The sequence below is a fragment of the Belonocnema kinseyi genome, chromosome 4 (genome assembly GCF_010883055.1).
Source record: "Belonocnema kinseyi isolate 2016_QV_RU_SX_M_011 chromosome 4, B_treatae_v1, whole genome shotgun sequence".
Lineage (NCBI taxonomy): Eukaryota > Metazoa > Arthropoda > Insecta > Hymenoptera > Cynipidae > Belonocnema > Belonocnema kinseyi.
Window position 1 is genome coordinate 10670728 of NC_046660.1, and position 19416 is coordinate 10690143.

Below are 19416 nucleotides of genomic sequence, written 5' to 3' on the forward strand. Positions count from 1 at the left end.
AAAAAAATTCTATTAAATTGAGGAAAATGGGACTTCACAAGATTCGGGACGAATTCAAAATAATGTAATCGAATTAAATAATATTTGATTGAATTTAGAGGAATTTAAGGGAAATTAGAAGAATGCGATGAAATTTATTTAAAAAATCAAGATGAATTTAAACAATTGAAGAATATTTTTAAAAATGCGTTTAATTTATAAAGTTTGAAGTAAATTTCGAAAATATAAAAAGATTCACAAGAATTCTGGGTGAATTCGAAAGAATTAAAAAGAATTCTGGATAAATTATTAAGAATTCAGGATGAATTAAAATCAACGGCAAAAATCGAAAATTTTACATCAATTTCAGTAAAATTGGAGTGAATTTAGAAGAATTCAAGGAAATCTTAAAAGAATTCGAATAAATTCATACGAATTCAACATGAATTTAAAAGAATACAGGGCGAATTAGAAATATTTAAAATGAATGGAACATAATTATTAAAACTAAAAAAAATCCTATTGATTTGATAAGATTTCAGGAGATCTACCAGGAATTTAGGGTGGCTACTAAAATAATTCAAAGGAATAAAAAAGAATTCCGAATAAATTATTAAGAATTCTGGATGAATTCGAAAGAATTCAAATGAACTGCGAAGATCGAAAAAATTTCGCTGATTTCAATAAAACTAGATTGAATTTAAAAGGATTAAAGGGAATTTAAAGAGAATTCGATAAAATTCTTACGAATTCGAGATCAATTTGGGGAAGATTCAGGGTACATTAAAAATAATTAAAAAAAAAACAATCTAGAAGATTTCAGGGTATCTCCAAAGAATTCAGAGTGGATTCAAAAGAATAAAAAATAATTCCCGATAAATGATTAAAAGTTCAAAGTGAATGCTAAATGAATGAAAATGAACTGCAAAAAATCGAAAATATTCTATTGATTTCAGTTGAATTTAGAAGAATTTAAGGAAATCTAAAGAGGCTTCAATGAAATTCATACGAATTCAACATATGTGTAGCAGAATTCAGGGTGAATTTAAAATGATTAAAATACATGGAAAAAAATTACTAAAAATCCTATTGATTTTAGTATATTTCAGAAGGGGGAATATTTTATCAATTTCTGTAAAATTGTAATGAATTTGGAAACATTGAAGGGAATCTGAAGAGAATTGGATTAAATTTATACGAATTCAAGACGAATTTAGATGAATTCAGGGTGAATTTCAAATAATTAAAATGAATGGAACAAAATTTTTTAAATTAAAAAAATTCCCATTCGCTCTAATAGATTTCAGGGTATCTCCAACGAATTTAGTGTGGATTAAACATAATTTAAAGGAATAAAAAAGAATTCCGGATACATTATTAAGAATTCAGGATGAATTCCAAATGAATTTAAATGCTCTGTAAATAATTTATACGACTTCAATGTGAATTAAAAAGAATTCGGGGTACATTTAAAATAATTCAAATAAATTTCAGGATATCTCTAAAGAATTCATTGTAGATTCAAAATAATAAGAGGGAATACAACAAAAGAATTAAAAAGAATTCCCGATGAATGACTAAGAATTCAGAGTTAATTCAAATTATCTGCAAAAAATCGAAAAAATTCCATCGATTTCGGTCAAATTGGAGTGAATTTAGAAGAATTCTAAGGAATCTGCAGAGAATTAAATAAAATTGATACGAATTCAAGATAAATTTTCAAGAATTGAGAGTGCATTTAATATAATATAAATAAATGGAGGAATACGTATGAAATGTAAAAAAAACATTGATTTTGGTAGATGTGAAGGGGTTTCTAAAGAATTCAAGGTGGATTTACAATCATTCAATGAATTATAAAATAATTTAATAGAATTTGGAAAAATGATTAATAATACAGAATGTATTCTGGATAAATTTAAATAAAGTGCAAAAAATCGCAAAAATTTCATCGCTTTTTGAATTTGCAAGAATTCAAGGGAACCTAAAGAGAATTCGAACAAATTCACATGAATTCAATATGAATTTAAAAGAATACAGAACGAATTAAAAATATTTAAAATTAATCAAACAAAATGTTTAAAGTTTAAAAAATCCAATTCAATTTAGAAAGATTTCAGGGGACCTCTAAAAGAATTCATGGTGGATCAAGTATAATTTAGAGGAATATAAAAGAATTTAGTAGAATTCCAGATAAATGATTAGGAATATAGGATGTATTCAGGATTAATTTAAACGAAAAACAAAAAATCCATCGATTTCAGTGAAATTAGAATGTGAATTTAGAAGAATTCGATAAAATTTATACGAATTCAATATGAATTTAGAAGAATTCAGGTTGAATTCAAAATAATGCATGGAAATACAAAAGAATTTAATAAAATTCCGGATAAATTATTAAGAATACAGAAATTATTCAGGATAAATTCAAATAACTCCGAAAAATTGCAAAAATTCCATCGATTTTAATAAAATTGGAGCTAATTTAGAAGAATTCAAGGGAATCTGAAGAGAATTCAATAAAATTCATAAGAATTTAAGATGAATTTAAAAGAATCTGAGGTGAATTAAAAATAATTCAAATGAATTGGAACAATATGTTTGAAATGAAAGAACTTCCCATTTTGTTTAGTAGATTTTAGGGGATCACCAAAAAATTAAGGTTATATTCAAAATAATTCAAAGGAATACAAAAGAATGTAATAGAATTCCGGATAAATTATTAAGAATACAGAATGTAATTAGGAAGAATCCAAATGAACTGCAAAAAATCGAAAATATTCAATCGATTTAAGTAAAATTGGAATGAATTGAGAAAAATTCAAGAGAATCTAAATGGAATTCGATAAAATTCATAGGAATTCAAGATAAATTAAAAAGAATCTAGGGTGAATTAAAAATAATTGAAATGAACTGGAACAATATGTTTAAAATGAAAAAAATTCCCATTTAGTTTATTCGACTACAGAGGATCTCCAAAGAATTCACGGTGGATTCAAAATAATTTAATAGAATTCTGGATAAATGATCAAGAATACAGAATGTATTCAGGATGAATTCAAATGAACTGCAAAAAATATGAAGAGAATTCGATCAAATTCATAGAAATTCAGCATGAATTAAAAAGAATCTAGGGAGAATTAAAAATAATTCACATGAATGGAACAAAGTGGTTAGAATTTTTTAAAAAATCCCATGCAGTTTAGTAGATTTCAGGGCATCTCCAAAGAATTTGGGTTGGATTCAAAATAATTTAAAGGAATACAAAAGAATTTAATATAATTTCGGATGAATTATTAGGAATACAAAATGTAATTAGGATGAATTCAAATAAACTGTAAAAATTTGAAAATATTCTATCGATGGAAATAAAATTGGAGTGAATTTAGAAGAATTCAAGCGAATCTAAAGAGGATTCGATAAAATTCATATAAATTGAGAAGAATGCACGGTGAATTAAAAATAATTCAAATAAATGGAACAAAATCTTTAAAAACAAAAAAAAAACTATTGATTTTAGTGGACTTCAGAGGATCTCCAAATAATTCACGGTGGATTCAAAATAATTGAATGGAATACAAAAGAAATAAAGAAAATTGAGAAGTATAGCTATAGATCGGAATTCAATGGTCTTTAATCCTCGAGTTCTCTGTATTAAATAATTGAATGAAAAATGATAAAAGTGATCCGTTCACTTTAAAAAGTCACTTTATCTAAAAAAAAAGTGACTGAAAATGGCTGTGTAGCAGCCATGAGTGACTGATTCCAACGACAGTGCCTTGAGTTGTGACAGGAATAGTAATGGAATTGTTAAAAAAATTGATTGTAAATCAGGCACCGACGTTAGGGGATTAGGAAAATGAATGAAGAAGGAAAAAAGGATATAAAATACTGCGGACCTCCGAGGATTTGCTAGGATTTCGTAGGGACAGGATATTCGTTATATAGGTACGTCCTGCTACCTTGATATTTCTTCCACCAATCATGACTCCATTCATCTGCTCAAGAGCAAGTTGTGCGGCTTCCGGTATTTCGTATTCGACGAATGCAAAACCTTTGTGTTTCTGTGTCACCGGGTCCCACGACATATTAATCGATTTTATTGGTCCAAATGGCAGGAATGCCTGCCTTATCGTGTCCTCCTTCAATTCGAAACTAATACTGCCCACGTAGACCCTGTCAGTCAAAGAAATTATCTCAATTCTTGACTTAAAATGTCATTCATTAAATCCACAACATTTTCATGGATTTTCTCTTTTTTTTTTAAACTCAAATCAAATTGTATAGGTAGCGTCCTCATATGACGTTTTTTTAGTCATTTTTTTACTGTTAAAAATATTTCATACAAGTATAGGAACACTTTTAAATAAATTCTTTAGACCTTTTTCTTTGTGAATATTGAGTATACTTTCATTTATACTTAGATGGCATATTTCTCTCAATTCATTAAAAAAAAAAATGATTCCTTATTTTTTCCCCGTTTTCCAGAAGCTTCCCTTCTGTCTTGTGTTTTTTTTACATAAATTTTAATAGAGTTAATATATTCCAAGAAGAAAATCCAACTATTCTGGGTTAAAACTTCATTTTTTTTTATTGTAAAGTCTACCATTATATTTTTGCTTCCGAATTAATCTGAATTGACCCTTAGAAGGCATACTGGGTGTAAAATACCCAGCGACTTATTTGCGCTTTAACAAAACGTACCAAATTCAAGAAAATGGAACATATAGCGCCAGATTAACAAAAGACATGAAAACCTATTTTTCTATGGCATTTTCACATAATTTTCATTTTTATAATTTTTATACGCAGTTTAAGATCAATAAAATAGTTTAATCACACAAAGTACGGTGTTTCATTTTTCATTGAATTGAAGCTATTATTTTTTAGAATAAATAGCTTTTTTGGAATGAACACTACAAGACTAATTTTGTTTTTGAAGCGCCGTATCTCGGAAGTATTCAAGTAAAATTGTATGTAAAAATATAAAAAAATTAAAAAGTTATGAATTTTAAAGTGAAAAAAGTCATTTTTAAAAATTTGTTTCAAAAAGAATTTTGTTTAACTACTTAAAATTACAAAAACGGTTATGAAACCTTTTTCTCCTTAAAATAGGTACATTAAACATCATCTATTGATTTTCTTGTAAAAAATTGTCCAATACCGTCGGCACAGCACACGTTTGAATAACCTTAGGTATTTAATACCCAGTAAGCTCCTTATGCAATTTTACGGAAGTGTGCCCTTTAAGGGTTAATTTATTTGTTGAAAATTAAACTATTTTGTTAAAAAGTTATCTTTTTCGGTCAAAAATTCAACTACTCAGTTAAAAGTTGAACTATTCTTTACAAAATTCGTTTGATTTTTGGTTAAAAATTAATTTCTTTAACTGAAAATTGAACTATTCTATTTTTGCTTGAAAATTCCACTCTTTGGTTGAAAGTTCATTTCTTTGGTTCAAATTTTAACTATTCTGCTAAAAATTCGTTTTTTCGACTAACAATTAATTTTTTTAATTGGAAGCGTAATTCCTCAATTGTTAATTGATCTTTTCTGTTTGAAAATTTAACTATTTTGGTTGAAGATTCAATTATTTTGTTGAAACTTCGTCTTTTTTCGGTTGAATGCAACTGTTTGTCATTCAAAATGAAAACCTTTTTTCTTAAAATTGTTCACAAGTTACGTTGGGATCCAAATTAAAAGCGCTGTATTTTATTGTTGAAATTTTTTATATTAAAATTTAAGTTTGCGAATTCATCTTTTTAAGATGAAAAATCATTCTCTTGCGTTTAAAGTTGAACTACTTTTAAAAAAAATGCCTTTTTATGATTAAATATTCATAATTTTAGTAGAAAATTTAACGATTTGGTACTGAATTACTATTTTATGGAAAATTCAGCTGTTTTATAGAAAATTTGGTATTTAGACTTGGAATTCAACAATTTGGTAGAAAGCTAAACTATTTGTTTGTAAATTAACTTTTATTATTCTTATTTTTGGTTTAAAATTAAGCTCTTTGGTTGAAAATTTAATTGGTTTGTTAAAAATGTAAGTATTTTATTAAAAAACCATGTTTTGTGGCTAAAAAATTTCCATAATTTCAATATTTTATTGAAAATTCGTTTCATTTTCGAATAAAATTCAACTAATTGATTGAAAATTAACGTGATTAAAAATGCAATAGTATTTTTTCGTAAAAAAATATTATGTTTGGCTTATTGTTAAAAATGTAACTGCTTTCTTGAAAATTATTCTGTTCAGTTTTACCATTTAACTATTTTATTTTAAACGAATTTTTTTGTAGAAAATTAATCTTCTTCGTTGAAAACTCATCCTTTTTTGTTATAAAAATGCAACTGCTTGGTTGAAAATTCATCTGTTTTGTTGAAGATTCAACCATTATGTTTGAAATTTACCTATTTGGTCGTAAATCCAAAAACTTGGTAGAAAAATGGACTTTTTGGTTGAAAATTTATCGTTTATAAGTGGCAAATTCAATAATTTGGTAGAAAAAGCTTGTATTTTGTGGAAAATTTGTTTATTTGGGTAGAAAATTAATTTTACTTATTGAACATTTATTATTTTGGTTGGAAATTCTCGTTTTTTGCTGAAGATTCCTCATTTTATTTGAAAATTTATTTTTTTGGTTAAAATTTAGTGTTTTTTTTTTAATTGTAACTATTAAATTTGTTGTTGAAAATGTATCCTTCGTAAGCGGCCAATTCCAATACCTGGTAGAAAATGTATGTATTTTGTTGAAAATTCGCCGATATGGGTAGAAAATTAATCTTGCTCGTCTTTTTGTAGGAAATTTATCTTCTTTGTTGAAAATCCAGTTTTTTTGTAAAAAATTCCACTACTTTATTGAAAGTTAAATTTTTGTTGTAATTCATCCTTTTGTATTTAAAATTTATCATTTAATGGTAGAAAAGTGTAACCTTCTTAGTTGGAAATTTATGCCTCTTAGCTAAAAATTAATATGTGGACGCTCCCATATTTGTACTTTTGTATAAAAATATTTTTAGGATTTAATGAATTGACTGAAACTTAGACATGATTTATAAATAATTCTCGACTTATTTCCCTCTTATGATGTTGTCTATTTCAGTTTAAATGTATCAAAAAAAAAAAAAAGATTTAAACAAGTCACCTAAAGTACGCATCGCAAACTTTTGGTGACTTGTTGAAATTCATGTGCTTTTTATTTAAATATTGTGCAGATCCTTTTTTTGGCGCGCAGCTTTAAATCCAGTCTGGAAAGATAATTTCTATTCGCGGTAATTGCAGAAAGAATTCAACATCTTAAGAGGGACATGTTCTTTTTTATCTTTACTTAATAATACGTATTTATATTATGATTAAGCGATTGATTCAGTGACAAAAAATTCTTAAATGTTTACATTAAATTTTTTTTAATTTAATAGATTGAAAAACATTTACAAAAGATCTATCAACGTTCGGGTGCTTCCTCCGAATTAAAATTTTGATTTATTCTCAATTTAAATTCTCAAATTTTAAATTCTCATATCACTGAATCATTCGTCCCAGAAAAATAAACTTAATACTAATATCCTGCACAATACTACGTTTCTGAACGGATAAAAGATGAATAAGTGAGTTTGCAAACAATTAATTGAATATAATAAATTGTATCAAAAATGTATGGCATTGAGATTTTAGGGTATCTATTCTGCGGAAAATTCAAAATTTCCGGTTTTCTAGTTTGATCGACACCTTGGATTTAAATCTCGAAATTGTAGATGAATAAAAAAATCAAAAGTGATTAAAAAAAATGAAAATAAAATTTAAAAACTGAAAATTAGAAATTTTAACTGAACCTCAGGGCCTAAAATGTTGTATTCTTTAGTCTATAAATAATTAAAATTCGTTTTCATTTAAATTCAACTTGAGAATTAACATTTTTGTAGTAAGTCTTAGTTTCGGGTAGAAAATTCAACTGTTTTGTAGTAAATTAAAAAAAATTTCTTTGCTAACTGAAAAATCTGCTTTGGTTGAAAATTCGTACTTCTAATTAAAAGTTACAAACTTTATGATTTGGTTAAAAATTTAATTATGTTCTTGAAAAATTCTCAATTAAAAAAAAGACTTCTTTTCTGGTTGAATATACAAGTTTTTTTTACAAATCTGTTTTTTTTTGTGGTGAAAATTAAATTATTTTAGTAGAAAATTGAACTATTTAGTTGATTTAAAAAGTTTGTTTTTACAAATCCGTTTTTTTTTGTTGTGAAAATTAAATTATTTTAGTAGAAAATTAAGCTATTGAGTTGATTCAAAACGTTTTTTTTTTATTGAAGATTAATTTCTTTTAACAAAATTTTTTTTTATTTTCTTGAAATCTTGTTGTAGGAAATACAGTTTTCAAACTTTAAATTTAAAAGTTCCATTTTTTATTAACTTATTTTATTAACTTTTTATTAACTTCCTTTATTCGATAATTCAATTATTTTGTTGAAAATTCGTCTTTTTTGGTTGACTTCAACAGTTTTTTCATTCCAAAATTAAAATTTTTTTTTTGAAATATCAACGATTACATTTTTTGTTCAGAATTCGTCTTTTTGGTTGCAAATTCAGCTATTTGGTTCAAGTTTTAACTGGTTTTTAAAAATGGACTTTTTTGCTTAAAGATTGTTTTATTGCTATTGTTGAATATTAACTTTTTAACTGGAAATTTAACTAAATTCTGTTCTTGGTTAACAAATGATCTTTTATAATTGAAAATTCAATTGCTTTACTTCAAACGCGTCTTTGTGGTGAAAAATAAATTACTTTGGTAAAAACTTCAACTATTGTTCTGAAAATTCATCTCTGATTAAAAATTCAACTATTTTAGTATAAAATTCATCTCTTCGCTTGAAAACTTAACTATTTATTTGAAAATGGAATTAATTTCTTGATAATTTAATTCTTTTTGGTTTCAAAACAATTTTAATAACTGCAAATTGTACTATTGCATTATTAGTAGAAAATTGATAGTTTTTTGTTGAAAATTCATCTCTTTGCTTGAAACTATAACTATTTTGTTGAAAATGGAACGATTTTGTTTATAATTCGTTATTTTTTGGTTGAAAAATATTTGTTTAAACTGCAAATAGAAGTATTCCATTATTGATTAAAAATGGATCGTGTTCAGTTAAAAATTAATTTCTTTTGTTGAAAACAACTATTTAATTGACATTTTTTTTATAGGAAATACATTTTTCAAACTGTAAATTTAACTATTACATTTTTTATTAAAAATTTATCTTTTTTATTCGATAATTTAATTATTTTGTGGAAAATTTATCTGTTTTCGTTGAATTACAGTTTTTTTCTTGGTTGAAAAAATGATCTTATATAATTGAAAATTCAACTATTTGGTGTTCAACTCTTTTGGTAGAAAATTCATCTCTGATTGAAAATTTAACTACTTTGTTGAAAATGGAACTATTTGGTTTATAATTCGTCATTTTTTGGTTGGAGAATATTTTTTTAAACTGAAATATAAATTATTGCGTTGTTGGTTGGAAATTGATAGTTTTTAGTTGAAAATTCATTTTTTTTAAACTTAACTATTTTCTTGATATTTTTTTGTATGAAATAAAATTTTTAAACTTAAAATTTAACTGTCCATTTTTTTTTTATATATTTTACTTTTTTGTTTGATAATTCAATGTTGTGTGTGGAAAATTCGTCTTTTTTGGTTGAATTCAACCGTTTTTTTTTATTCCAAAGTTAAATTTGTTGCAGGTTGAAATGTCAACTATTACACTTTTGGTTCAGAATTCATCTTCAGGTTGGCCGCTTTAATCGACGAAATAAATTCACGGTTTTTCCCGGTTCGCAAACATTTTTCACAGTCAATGAAATTAAAAAAATGGAACACTAAAGCTAAAAAAATTGCCACCTGAAGTAATAATCACTGAGCTGCAAATAAAAGCACTCAAAGTGAAACTGTTAAATTTTGAACTTTTAAAATTGAAATTTAAAAGTTTTTAATTAAAAAATGTTGTATTCAAGTGCTCAATAATTTACGCGTTAAAATTAAAGGTGCTAATATTTTTCAATATAAAAAAATATAAATCTACGTTATCATTTTTAATGGTCTAAATTACAAAATCAATCAATGAACTTTAAAATTTTCAAAATTATATAATTTTAAGGAATTTTAAGCTAGAAACATCAAATACTGAAAAAATTTTAACTGAACACTTTTTAAATTAGAAACTCAATTATTTTCTTTTTAAATAGTTTAAACATCCTTCGAAAGCTTCAAAATTTTATTTCAAAATCTTGAGAAATCTAGAAGTTGTTTTAAATTTAAAGTTATTTTGGAAACTTTTTTCAGAACTTCTAAATATCTGTCAAAATTAATTGAATTTTTTCTACAATTTTCAGAAAATCCTGCAAATTTGAGAAAGTTTCTTCACAATTTGGATGTATAAATAACAATTGAACATTTATTATTTGTAGGCAAAATTTGACGAAAATTTTTAAATTATTTTTTAGTTTGAAAAATTATCTTAAGAGAATATTTAAAAAGTTTTTCAAAGATTGAAACAAAGTTTTCAAAAAAGATTCTAGAAGATTTTAAGAAAACTTTCTAAAATTTGCATGATAAGTTTTAATCTTTTTAAAACTCCTAAATATCTCTTAAAATTACTCACATTTTTTATAAAAATGTTCATTTGTATATTATACATCAAAATTTAAAAATTTCACTTACAAATTAAGCATTTATCGAAATTTTAACGATTCCAGGTTTTCTATGTCAAACAATTCAGTTAGAGATTCTTTATTTTTAAATATTTGGTTTCAATTTACTTGTCTTCAATGAAAATTCAAATATTGCTAAATATTCAATTAATCTTTTTCTTTAATTAAAAAATTCAAATTGAATATTTTAGACCGAAACAATATTTTAAATTTAATAAAATCCTTTAAATAAGAATATATTATTATGAAGTTATTTTTAAGTTGGAAATAGTTTATAAACTTTCAGTCACACGTTCACATTTGTTTAATGACTAAGCCTTTCAAATTGAAACCGTTTAAGTTTTAACGGTAAAATCTGAAAATTTGTAAATTTGAACTGATTTAAAGTCTTTTTGTTAAAACGTTTTTATTCACTTTTTATTACTTAAAGTACAGATAAATTAAAAAAATTTTATTTATTAAATAAAAATGTTTTTTATCACAAATTTTCAACATCAAAGGCTTTTATTTTGTATGTGTTCAAGTCTTTAAGAAAGCATTTAAAAATTTTTAAAGTAAAAAATTGTTGATTTACATAATTGAAAAACATAACAATTCAACTAATTATTGAAAACCTGTTAAAATCGAACGTGGACAGATTTTTCTCCTACAAATTTATAAAATTACGGTAAAAAAAAATTCACTGTCAATTCCGGTTTCAAAAAATTCCCGGTCCAGCGTCCAACCTAATCTTTTTTAGTTAAAAATTCACCAGTTTTTTTAAAATACAAACTTTCAACGACAAATTAAACTATTTAATTGAAAATACATCTATTTTGCTGAAAATGCAATATTTTTACTTGGAAAATTCGAAATGTAAAGCGTTTTAAATTAAATTAATTACCTGTACCAGAATAAATTTTAGTTAAAAGAATTCACCTCCTTACTTTAATGAAAAATCTCCCGATTTTCCGAAAGTTGAAACATTTTAGACCCCGTTGAACGTAAAAAAAAAAGAAATAAGAAACATTTATAAAAAGAATTTGAGTGATTCAAAAAGAGTCAGACCAAATAAAAAAATAAATAAATAAAAATAAAAAAAAAATGAAAAGCAGTTGTTGATTGAAGTGAAATTAATTGGGTTTTTGTAAATTAAATATAATTAAACTATGACTTGAAGTAGAGCAGTGAATAACCAGATGATGTTCTCGAGGTAAAGTACGTAGGAACTGACTTCTGGATCGTTGGGCTATAGCAAAGAACAAACAAACCTGCACATGAGGGCGAGAGCCTGCTGTCTCTGCACCTGATTCCGTTGACTAGCCATTTGCTGCAACACAAAGGACCATCGGCCTTCTATTGATATCCCTCCCCCTCAAAAAAACACCATTTCTTCTATGTACTCATCAATTATTCCCAAGCTCTTCTTCCTAGGCATTCATTTCACCCGCTCGGCATTTCTCATCAATCTCATTACACCCAAAAATTCCCTGGATTTAGGGGCGGGCAAGTAGCAAAAACTGACAGCTGGGATCGTCAGGAAATATTTCATTAAATAATACCAACAAATCTAAGCCAATCTTACAAATATCAATTATTTGGATTTCAATTTAAGAATGTGAATTACTATTTAGTAATGAAAAATGATTATTAAAATTATTGAAAATGAGTGGGTCTTCGAAAACTTTGCTATTTTAAAATATAAACCTGGTAGTGGATATGTTAAAAATACTTCTATTTCGAGAAAGTTGGTATGAAAACTGAAATTAAAGAAACGCAGATGGTGTTTCAAAAATCAGGTCTTAAAGTAGTAGAATTTGTTAAATTTTATTAATTATATTTTTTTAAAGTATAAAGTGAAACGCAGAAGAAGTTAGCAAAATATAAGTTTTTATTTAGTTTTTTCAACACCTGAACTATTAGATTTAAATATTAGAAGAACGAGACCTTTGAAATAAAATGAGAGTACCTTAAATTTCAATTCTCGTACAAACTTCCCCATGGAAGATTTATTTTTAAGACCTGTACTATCAGGTCGTCCTCGAGGAAGAGGTATTTTTAAATTGTTCTATTTGAAGTAATAAAAACTTAACTGCAAATGAAAGCACTTAAATCGAAACTCTTAAATTTTAAACTTTGATAATTTAAGTTTAATAGTTGAAAAGTTATTTCATTCAACAATTTTGTATTCAAATGATGAATAATTTACGCGTATAAAGTGAACAATTTTAAATTAAATGTATTTAAACTGTCAAATTAAATTTTGTTAACTTTTATCAATTGTAGAGTGAAAGATTCAGTTCCAAAAATATAAATCAATGTTATGATTTTCGATTCATCTAAATATAAGAATCAATCAATGAATTCAAAAATGTTTAAAGTTATACCATTTTAAGCAATTTTAATTTTCAGTTCCAGCTAAGAATTGGTTTAAAATTGAAAATTCTCTGTTTAAAACCGAATTTTAATTGCTTTCGAAAAATTCCCTGTTTAAATCCATAATTTCAATTTTTTAAGAAAATTCTTCATTTCCACTAAAAAATTAAATTCTGTTGAAAAAATCCCTGTCCAAACCAAGAATTTTAATTCTTTTCGAAAATTCTCCATTTAAATTAAGAATTAGACTTTTTTGTACAATCCCCTGTTCCAATTCATAATTTAAATTTTTTCCGAAAATAACTCGGTTCAACTTAAAATTGGAATTCATTCTTTACAAAAACAGGGTGGCCGTTTTAATCGAAGAAAAAAGTTCCCGGTCATTTCCCCGACTCACAAACATTTTTCACGGTGAATAAAGTTTAAAAAAATCAAACTATATTCTAAACACTTTTCCATATAAAGTAATAAACAAGAAACAATAAATTAAAGAATTCAAAGTGGAACCCTTGAATTCCAAACTTTTAAAATTGAAGTTCAAAAGTTTTCAATTCAAAAATTTACACGTACCAAATGGAAGTTACTAACACTTTTTAATTAAACAGTGTTAAATGAAATACAAATAAAACTGCAAAATTTAGAACTTTTATCAACTATAGAGCTCAAAGATTCAGATTGAGTTCCAAAAATATAAATCCACGTTAACATTTTCAATAGTCTAAATTAAAGAATCAATCAATGAACTTTAAAAATTTTCAAAATTATATTAAGTCATTTTAAGCTAGACACATTAGAAATTGAAAAATAATTTTTTTAACTTAACAGTTCTTAAATTAGAAGTTGAATTATTTTAATTTTAAATAGTCTAGGCATCCTTCAAAAAATTTAAAATTTTACTTAAAAATCTTAAAAAATCTAGAAGTGGTTTTATATTTTTCCAAATTTAAAATCATTTTTGAATTTGTCATAACTTTTATATTTAAAATAAAATGTAGATTTTTGCAGATTTCAAACAAAAATTAAATTTTTTTAAATAATTGTGAAAGACTTCAAAAGAATAAAAAAATGTTTTAAGATTTTTCACTTTAAAAAATTAATGTAACAAAAAGTTTAAGAAGATTTTAAGAGATTTAAAAGATGATCAAAGAAAAGCATTTAAGATTTGAAGGATTTTATTTAATTTGCTGGATTTCCATAAATTGTAGGAAAATTTCGATTGATTTAAAAATATATTTAGAAGTTCTGAAAAAATGTTAATACACTTCCTTTAAATCACTTGAAATAATTTCAAGTTTTTAATTAATTTTGAATCTTTTCAAAACGTCTAGGTATCTTTTAAAATTACTTAAATTCTTTCTACAAACAATCAATTATTATTTATGCGTCTAAATTTAACAATTTTATTTATAAACGAAACACTTTTTAAATAGAACAATTAAAATTGTAACGCTAAAAGTTTAAAAGTTCTTCGAAAATCTGAAGATTCAAAGCTTTCTATGTAAAACAATTCAGTTTCAAATTGTTTTCTTTTGAATATTTGGTTTTAATTTACTCGTCTTTAATAAACAGTGAAATATTGCTAAATATTAAATACTTATTCTTTTTCTACATTAAGAAATTTCAAATTAAATGGGATAAAAATTAAATAATTTAGACTCACAATATTTTTAATTTAATAAAAACCTTTAATTATGACTATATATTATTATGGATTTATTTTTAAGTCGAAAATAGTAAAACGCACGTTTACATTTTTTAATAGCTGAAAAAATTAATAGAAGTAATATATTAATAAATTTATTTATTAAGTTCAATATAAAAAATAATATAAAGGAATACCTGAAACTCTGAATTAAAAATATATTATTGATAAATACCATGAAGATTTTTATTTAAAAATAAAATTATCGGAATAAATGATATATTAATTTTAATTCTTATCCAAACTTTCGGATTCATCTAAAATGGTTCGGTCAAATCAATTATTGTTCAGATTTCTATACTTAGAGTACAGATCCATTAAAAAAATTATTTATTTATATTTACAATTGATAAAAAAAAACTGTTTTTTATCAAACATTCTTTATTTTTTAAATCCTCAAAACTGCACTTTAATTGTTTTAAAAACTGTTAAAATCCAACTTTAACATATTTTGTTCTGAAAATTCATAAAATTCCCGGTTTCTCGGTCCGTCGGCCACCCTGTTTTTTATTTTAAAAATCTTCGATTTTAAAAATTTCTAATTAAATTTTTTTTTTTACTTTTAAAACTGCATTTTAAAATTCTTTAAATTAAAATATGTGCTTAAAAATGAAAAATATAAAATTTTTAAAGTGAAAGATTTTCGAATTGAGCATTCTAAACTAAATGATGTAACAATTTATAAAAATCACAATTGAGGAAATTATTTAAAAACGGTTGAAATCAAAATTGGGCAAATTTTTTTAGAAATTCCCGGTCAAAAAATAAATTCACCGGCATTTCTCAGTTTTTTTCGGTCCCATAAAATTCCCGGTTTCCCTGTTCCAGATCGGAATTTCTTTAAATTTTCAAATTCCCTGTTCAAATTAAGAGTTGCATTATTTTAATTTTAAATGCAGTTTAAAAATCCTTAAAATGCTTCGAAATTCTATTTAAAAATTTTGAAACATCTACATGCTGTTTGACATTTTTTCAAAATATTTCAAATTATTTTGTTTTGCCAAATTAAAAAAAAATCATTTTCAATTTTCCTAGCAAATGTTTTTTTATTCTTCTGAAGCCTGTCAAAAGTTTAAAAAGATTCTAAATTTTTCGTTTGAATCTTTTAAAATTTTAAATTAATTTTGAATTTTTTCAAATCTTCTAAATAGCTTTTCAACTTGCTCATTTTTTTTTCTAAAAATAATGTGTGTTTAATTTTCATTTATACATCAAAATTTAACAATTTGACTTACAAATTAAATTTGGTTAAATGAAAGAATTAAAAATATAACATTCAACGTCAAAACAAGTTAATTTTTAACGTTAAAATCTGAACATTCTAAAATTGTGAACTGATTCCGAATTTTCTTGTGCAATCAATTATTATTTACTTTTTAAATCTTGAAGTATAATTCGATTGAAAAAAATCATTAATAAATTTATATGCACAGTTGATAAACTAAACATTTAAAATGGAAAATTTATAAAGTGAAATATTTTTGAATTCTGCATTCTAAACTGAATGACATCATACGGTAATTTCCCGGTCTCATAAAATTACCGGTCCAGCGGCCACCCTGAAGAATTTTAAAACACCTGGACCTCTTCCTCAAGAAAGACCTGATAGTACAGGTGTTAAAAATACATCTACTTTGAAGGAATTATTACAAGAAATTAAATTTAAGGAACTCTGAGGATATTTCAAAGGTGTCGTGATTCTGATAATTAAATCTGACAGTCCTGGTGTAAAAAATACTTCTTCCTCGATGAACACCTGATAGTACAGGTGTTAAACATACATCTTCTTTGAGGAAGTTGATATGAAAACTAAAATTTAAAGTACTATGGTAAATTTTCCAAGTTCTAATCGTTCTTTTAATTTTAAAACTGGCAGTTCAAATGTTAAAAATACCCCTTACTCAAGGAAGACCTGATAGTACAGGATAATACAGGATAATCTAATTATTAAATCTCATAGTCCAGGTGTTAAAAATAAATATTCATTGGGGAAGACCTGATAGCACAGGTATTAAGATACATCTAGCAGTCCAAGTGTTAAAAATACCGCTTCTTCGTGAAAGACCTGATAGTACAGGAATTAAAATTAGATCTGTCTTGAGGAAGTTGGTACGAAAAATGAAAATTAAGGTACCCAAATGATTTTTCAAAGGTCCCGTCGTTCTTTTAATTAAATCTGGTAGTCAAGGTATTAAAAATACATCTTCTTTGAGGAAGACCTGATAGTATAGATGTTAAAAATACATCCGCCTTGAGTAAATTCTTACAATAAATGAAATATAAGGTACTAGTGTGGTGTTTCGAAGGTCCCGCCCTTATGATGACTAAATCTGGAAGTCCAGATGTTAAAAATACATCTTCTTTGAGGACGACCTGATAGTACAGGTGTTAAAAATACATCTTTCTCGAGGAAGACCTGATAGTACAGATATTAAAAAATCATCTGCCTCGAGGAAGTTGATAAGAGAACTGAAATTTAAGGTACTCTAATGGAGTTTCTAAAGTCCCGTCCTCATAATAATTAAATTTGGTAGTCCAGATGTTAGAAATATATATTCCGTCGTTCTATTAATTAAATCTGATACTTCAGGTGATAAGAATATCTTTTTTTCGATTAAGACCTGATAGTACAGGTATTAAAAAATCATCTGCCTCGAGGAAGTTGATATGAGAACTGAAATTTAAGGTACTCCAATGGAGTTTCTAAGGTCCCGTCCTCATAATAATTAAATTTGGTAGTCCAGATGTTAGAAATATATATTCCGTCGTTCTATTAATTAATTCTGATACTTCAGGTGATAAAATATTTCTTTTTCGATTAAGACTCGATAGTACAGGTGTTAAAAATACATTTTTCTTGATGAAATTAGTATGAGAACTGAAATTGAAGATACGCTGATGATTTTTCAAAGATATGTTCGTTCTGATAATTAAACCTGGTAGTCCAAGTGTTAAAAATACCTCTTCCTCGAGGATGACCTGATAGTACAGGTGTCAAAATACATCTTTCTTAAGGAAATTGGTATGAAAACTTAAAGTTAAGGTTCTATTAATTAATTAAATCTGGTAGTCCAGGTGTAAAAATAACTTCTCCCTCAAGGAAGACCTGATAGTATAAGTGTTAAAAATAATATGAGAATGGAAATTTAAGATACTCGGATAGTTTTTTCAAAGGTCTCTTCATTATAATATTTTAATCTGGTAGTCCAGGTTTTAAAAATGCCTTTTCCTTGAGAAAGATGTGCTCTAAATTAAAATTTAGGATACTTTCATGGTATTTCAAAGGTCCCAGAATTATAATAATTAAATTGAGCAGTCCCAGTGTTGAAAATTCAACTTTCTCGAGGAAGTTAGTATGACAAGTGAAATTTTAGATACTCGAAGAAGAGCATAACTTTCGACTTTTTATTACTAAATAATAATTCTCATTATTAAAGAAATGAAAATTTTAAACTTGAAACATTGTCTTGTATTTACTGGTATTAATTAAATACTTACCACCTTCCACTTTTTAAAATAATTCAACCTCTTCTCCTTTCTTTTCTATTCTCTAACAAATTTAGAGATAAAAGCGAATTTAAACGACAATAAATTTTCATAAAACGCCCCCTGGATATATTTTCAACAAATTCGCAAACACGATCACATCCATCAATTATTTCTCCATCGCCCGCAAATCTTGGTAATTTTTGGGAAAAATGGAATTTAGAACAAATGTCGAACAGGCCAAATGAATACCTACCCACTTATTACCATCCCAACTTTTTCGCTCAACTACCATTCTTTGTAGGATAACAATTGAACATGAATAACAAAAACACTTTCTCTAGATGATAAAAAAACATTTAAAAAACAACAATAACAAAGAAGAAAAAAAAAGGGAAAAGCAAATGAAATGAAAATTAGAGTAAGATTTTCGAAAATTGTATAAATTCCATCGAGATTGTCTAAGTGTTAATTACAATCGAATGGTGCAATCGAGCTCAGAAGCTAGCTAGCAACCTTTGTTTGTATTTTTATTTCTATTTTTTTTTTGTCATTTTTTTAAATTGCCCAAAGAGAATCATGCGTAAAACTTGTCCTTCTTGCAGTGATACAGCTCTGCTCCCGCCGACTACTATCGTAAGGTGACTAACTTTTTCTTATATAGTAGGAACTCGGGGAAACGTTTAGAGGTTCGATCGGATTTATAACGTTTCGTTTTTGACTTTGAAGGCACTAACCTGCACATTAGCAATAAAACTTGCTGCCGCAGGACCAACTTATTCTTCTGCGGGGAGAAAAAATCAACCGATCAGAGTTAGTTCTTCATTTTCGTCTTGTTTTTTTTCTACTAGTTAACGGGTTAAATATTAGTACACAAATTTAACACGACTCGGCGCGACGTGACGAGCTAAATTTGTGAGGAGACGCGTTCAAGTGTTGCTTTACGTTTTGCGTTTATTTTCAAGTCTTTGAGGACAATCGAATGGATTCCAAAAAAGCTAGATGATCTCTAAATTGCAAAGAAAATTTATCATCATTTCCAATCAAATTTTATATCTAATTTTGTAGACGTGCCAGCGACATTCCAAGTTTAAGCAAGTGAACAAGTAAAGGCGAGGGAAAAAATCATTCTTGAAGCCATTCACATATAAAGTTTGTTTATTAAGTGGTTAAACTTTTTT

The 19416-nt window shown here is 25.9% G+C and overlaps 1 protein-coding gene across 4 annotated transcripts in view; it reads right to left on the reverse strand.

Moving 5' to 3' along the window:
• LOC117170526 (poly(U)-binding-splicing factor half pint) overlaps nucleotides 1-19416 on the reverse strand; it is a 79691-nt gene that overhangs the window by 29669 nt on the left and 30606 nt on the right. For 2 of the 4 annotated variants that reach the window (XM_033357315.1, XM_033357317.1), the window contains 2 exons: nucleotides 11943-12001; nucleotides 3942-4155 (listed from right to left, as the gene is read on the reverse strand). In XM_033357315.1, coding sequence (XP_033213206.1) covers nucleotides 3942-4155; nucleotides 11943-12001 — 273 coding nt within the window. Of the gene's footprint in view, nucleotides 1-3941; nucleotides 4156-11942; nucleotides 12002-18972; nucleotides 19020-19416 lie in introns of those variants that run through there. The other 2 variants (XM_033357318.1, XM_033357316.1) reach the window with 2 other exon arrangements.